The 1,440-nt window shown below is 42.9% G+C and overlaps 1 protein-coding gene across 2 annotated transcripts in view; it reads right to left on the reverse strand.

The window, feature by feature from the left end:
- The window catches only part of ASH1L (ASH1 like histone lysine methyltransferase), a 248,019-nt gene that overhangs the window by 26,842 nt on the left and 219,737 nt on the right, over window positions 1-1,440 (reverse strand). For both annotated transcript variants that reach the window (XM_017519812.2, XM_017519815.2), the window contains one exon: window positions 742-850. In XM_017519812.2, the coding sequence (XP_017375301.1) occupies window positions 742-850 (109 nt within the window). The remainder of the gene's footprint in view (window positions 1-741; window positions 851-1,440) is intronic.

Genomic DNA, 1,440 nt, shown 5'->3' on the forward strand with positions numbered 1-1,440 from the left:
GCTGAGATTACAGGCGTGAACCACTGCACCCAGCTTCTTTTTTTTGTTTTTGAGACAGGGTCTTGCTCTGTTGTCCAGGGTATAATGCATTGGCTCCGTCTTGGCTCACTGCAACCTCTGCCTCCCAGGCTCAAGTGATCTTCCCACCTCAGCCTCCCAAGTAGCTGGGACCATAGGCATGTGCCACCACACCCAGCTAGTTTTTATATTTTTTTGGTAGAAACAGAGTCTCACCATGTTACCCAGGCTGGTCTTGAACTCCTGGACTACAAGCAATCCACTTGCCTTGGCCTTGCAAAGTGCTGGGATTATAAGAGTGAACCACTGCACCTGATCTCACATATACCTTTTTTTTTAGATAGAGTCTCAGTCTGTTGCCCAGGCTGCAGTGCAGTGGTGTGATTTCGGCTCACTGCAATGCAACCTCCACTCCAGGGTTGAAGGAATTCTCCTGCCTTAGCCTCCGAGAAGCTAGGATTACCGGTGTATGCCATCACATCCAGCTAATTTTTTGTATTTTTGGTAAAGATGGCGTTCTGTCATGTTGTCCAGACTTGTCTTGAAATCCTAAGCTCAAGTGATCTGACCACCTCACCTCACAAAGTGCTGGGATTAGAGGTGACAGCCACTGTGCCCAGCCTCCCACATACTTCTTATTGGCTCCAAGTTACTAAAGGCTCATGTTATTATAGCATTATAAGGGATAAAGTTCAATCTCCCTCTAAGATTTATTATTCTTACCTGTTTTTCCACATTGAAGGAATGAAAATTATAATCATAAGTGAGTTCAGTCCCAGCTGGCATATCTTTAAGAGCATAAAGTCCAATCCGGTATACTCCATTAACAGACCTGTAAAGAGCGAAAACAGAATTATAAAGGCTGAAATTCTTTTTTTTTTTTGGAGACAGAGTCTTACTCTGTTGCCCAGGCTGGAGTGCAGTGGCGTGATCTCAGCTCACTGCAACCTCCATCTCTTGGGTTCAAGTGATTCTCTGACCTCACCCTCCCAAATAGCTAAGACTACAGGTGCATGCCACCACGCCCAGCTAATTTTTGTATTTTTAGTAGAAATGGGGGTTTCACCATGTTGGCCAGGATGGTCTTGAACTCCTGACCTCAGGTGATACACCTGCCTTGCCCTCCCAAAGTGCTAAGATTACAGGCATAAGCCATCGCACCTGGCCGTGAGGCTGGAATTCCTAATACCATGCTTGAAATGTATAAAAACTGGTACAATCACTGATTTCAAAATTGCCTTTCCTTATGTATCCAATAACTCAAGCCCTAATAATTTGTTTTCAAGAAATATTTTTCTGCATTGGTTATTTTTCCTTTATTCTGATTAAAATAATTCTACTCCTGGATTTTTGTGTTGGTATTACTATAAGAGTTTTCTGGCCAATCTTTCCTTTTTTTTTTTTTTTCTTTTGAGACATAGT

The sequence above is a fragment of the Cebus imitator genome, unplaced genomic scaffold (assembly GCF_001604975.1).
Source record: "Cebus imitator isolate Cc_AM_T3 unplaced genomic scaffold, Cebus_imitator-1.0 Scaffold776, whole genome shotgun sequence".
Lineage (NCBI taxonomy): Eukaryota > Metazoa > Chordata > Mammalia > Primates > Cebidae > Cebus > Cebus imitator.